This window comes from Arachis ipaensis, chromosome B02, assembly GCF_000816755.2.
Source record: "Arachis ipaensis cultivar K30076 chromosome B02, Araip1.1, whole genome shotgun sequence".
NCBI lineage: Eukaryota > Viridiplantae > Streptophyta > Magnoliopsida > Fabales > Fabaceae > Arachis > Arachis ipaensis.
Window position 1 is genome coordinate 72,287,920 of NC_029786.2, and position 1,277 is coordinate 72,289,196.

The 1,277-nt window shown below is 24.7% G+C and overlaps 1 protein-coding gene across 6 annotated transcripts in view; it reads left to right on the forward strand.

The window, feature by feature from the left end:
- Nucleotides 1–1,277, forward strand: part of LOC107627356 (probable 2-isopropylmalate synthase) — a 23,066-nt gene that overhangs the window by 19,287 nt on the left and 2,502 nt on the right. For all 6 annotated transcript variants that reach the window (XM_021115934.1, XM_021115939.1, XM_021115935.1 and 3 more), the window contains 2 exons: nt 979–1,012; nt 1,091–1,165. In XM_021115934.1, the coding sequence (XP_020971593.1) occupies nt 979–1,012; nt 1,091–1,165 (109 nt within the window). The remainder of the gene's footprint in view (nt 1–978; nt 1,013–1,090; nt 1,166–1,277) is intronic.

Here is a 1,277-nt window from a genome sequence, read left to right on the forward strand (position 1 = left end):
GTTGGTAGTTAATTATAAAAATAATGTTTAAATTAAAATAATTTATTTACTAAATTGATAATAGAAATAAAATTAAATTTGCATTCTTAAAAAATATTATTACACGTGTTGACATCAATAATATTATTATACGTGTAATGCATTAGATGTGTAATAGTGATTGGATGTTTAATGCATTAGCTAGTAGGCAATTAAAGTGTTCATATTGCTAACATAAATGATATAATTAAGCACAAATCACACTAAAAGTTTAATCGTTTGGTGATATTCATTAAGATCACCTGCTATTTTTAAAATGTAAAAAAAAAAGTAATATTCATATCATTGTCATCTTTTGTTGTTTTGTCTAATTAGAATATATTTTGTTCTAGGATAAAAATGTACCATACATTTTTATAATGAAAAAGTATATGAAATCAAGAGGTGATCAGCCAAAAGTAAATAATTTAACTAATTTATAATTATATTTAATTAATTTTATTTGTTTTTAATTTATAATATTTGATATTAATTGCTTCTCATTTTAAATTAAAATTTTAAATGATACGTTAGAGAAATAGGGGCGGGGATCACGGAACTTCCAACAATTCCGATTCTTAGTATATAAAAAAAATTATAAAATATATAAAAGAACATCCATTTAGTATGAAAAAGAAACATTCTGATACTTAGTAGAAAAAACATCCTAATGCCTAGCATAAGCATCATCCACGTAGAGGTTTTGGATTCACCCAGAGGCATTTGACTGGTTTTTTGCTAGTACCCTCTTGGTTCCCTAGCATTATTGTTTTATAATAGATTATATAATTTTACATATTAAATGTATTCGTGGAATTTTTCATCTCCTTTTTACTGCTAATCGAGTGTACCCTAAATGGTGAATTTTCTTGTTTTTAATCCTCCAAAATATTATCTAATTCATTTTTTGTCTTTATATCTATAAATAACGTTGAGTTAATTATTGTACTATTGATACAGTGGAAGAGCTGCCTTAAGAAAGCGTCTTGAAGAGGTATTAAATAGTCATATAAGTTTGATAGTATATTAACTATTTTCACTATATTTGATGAGTTTTTCTCTTTTATTTCAGCTTGGTTTTCAACTTAAAGATGATGAAATTAACAGGGTGTTTTTCAATTTCAAAGCCCTAGGTGATAAGAAAAAGGTAACTAAGAACTATTAATTCAACTTATATATCTTTCTGACTTTGATTTTAATAATCAACTATTAATTATTTTTATTTTTGTTTATGTCATCCATTTGACAAAGCATTTTAC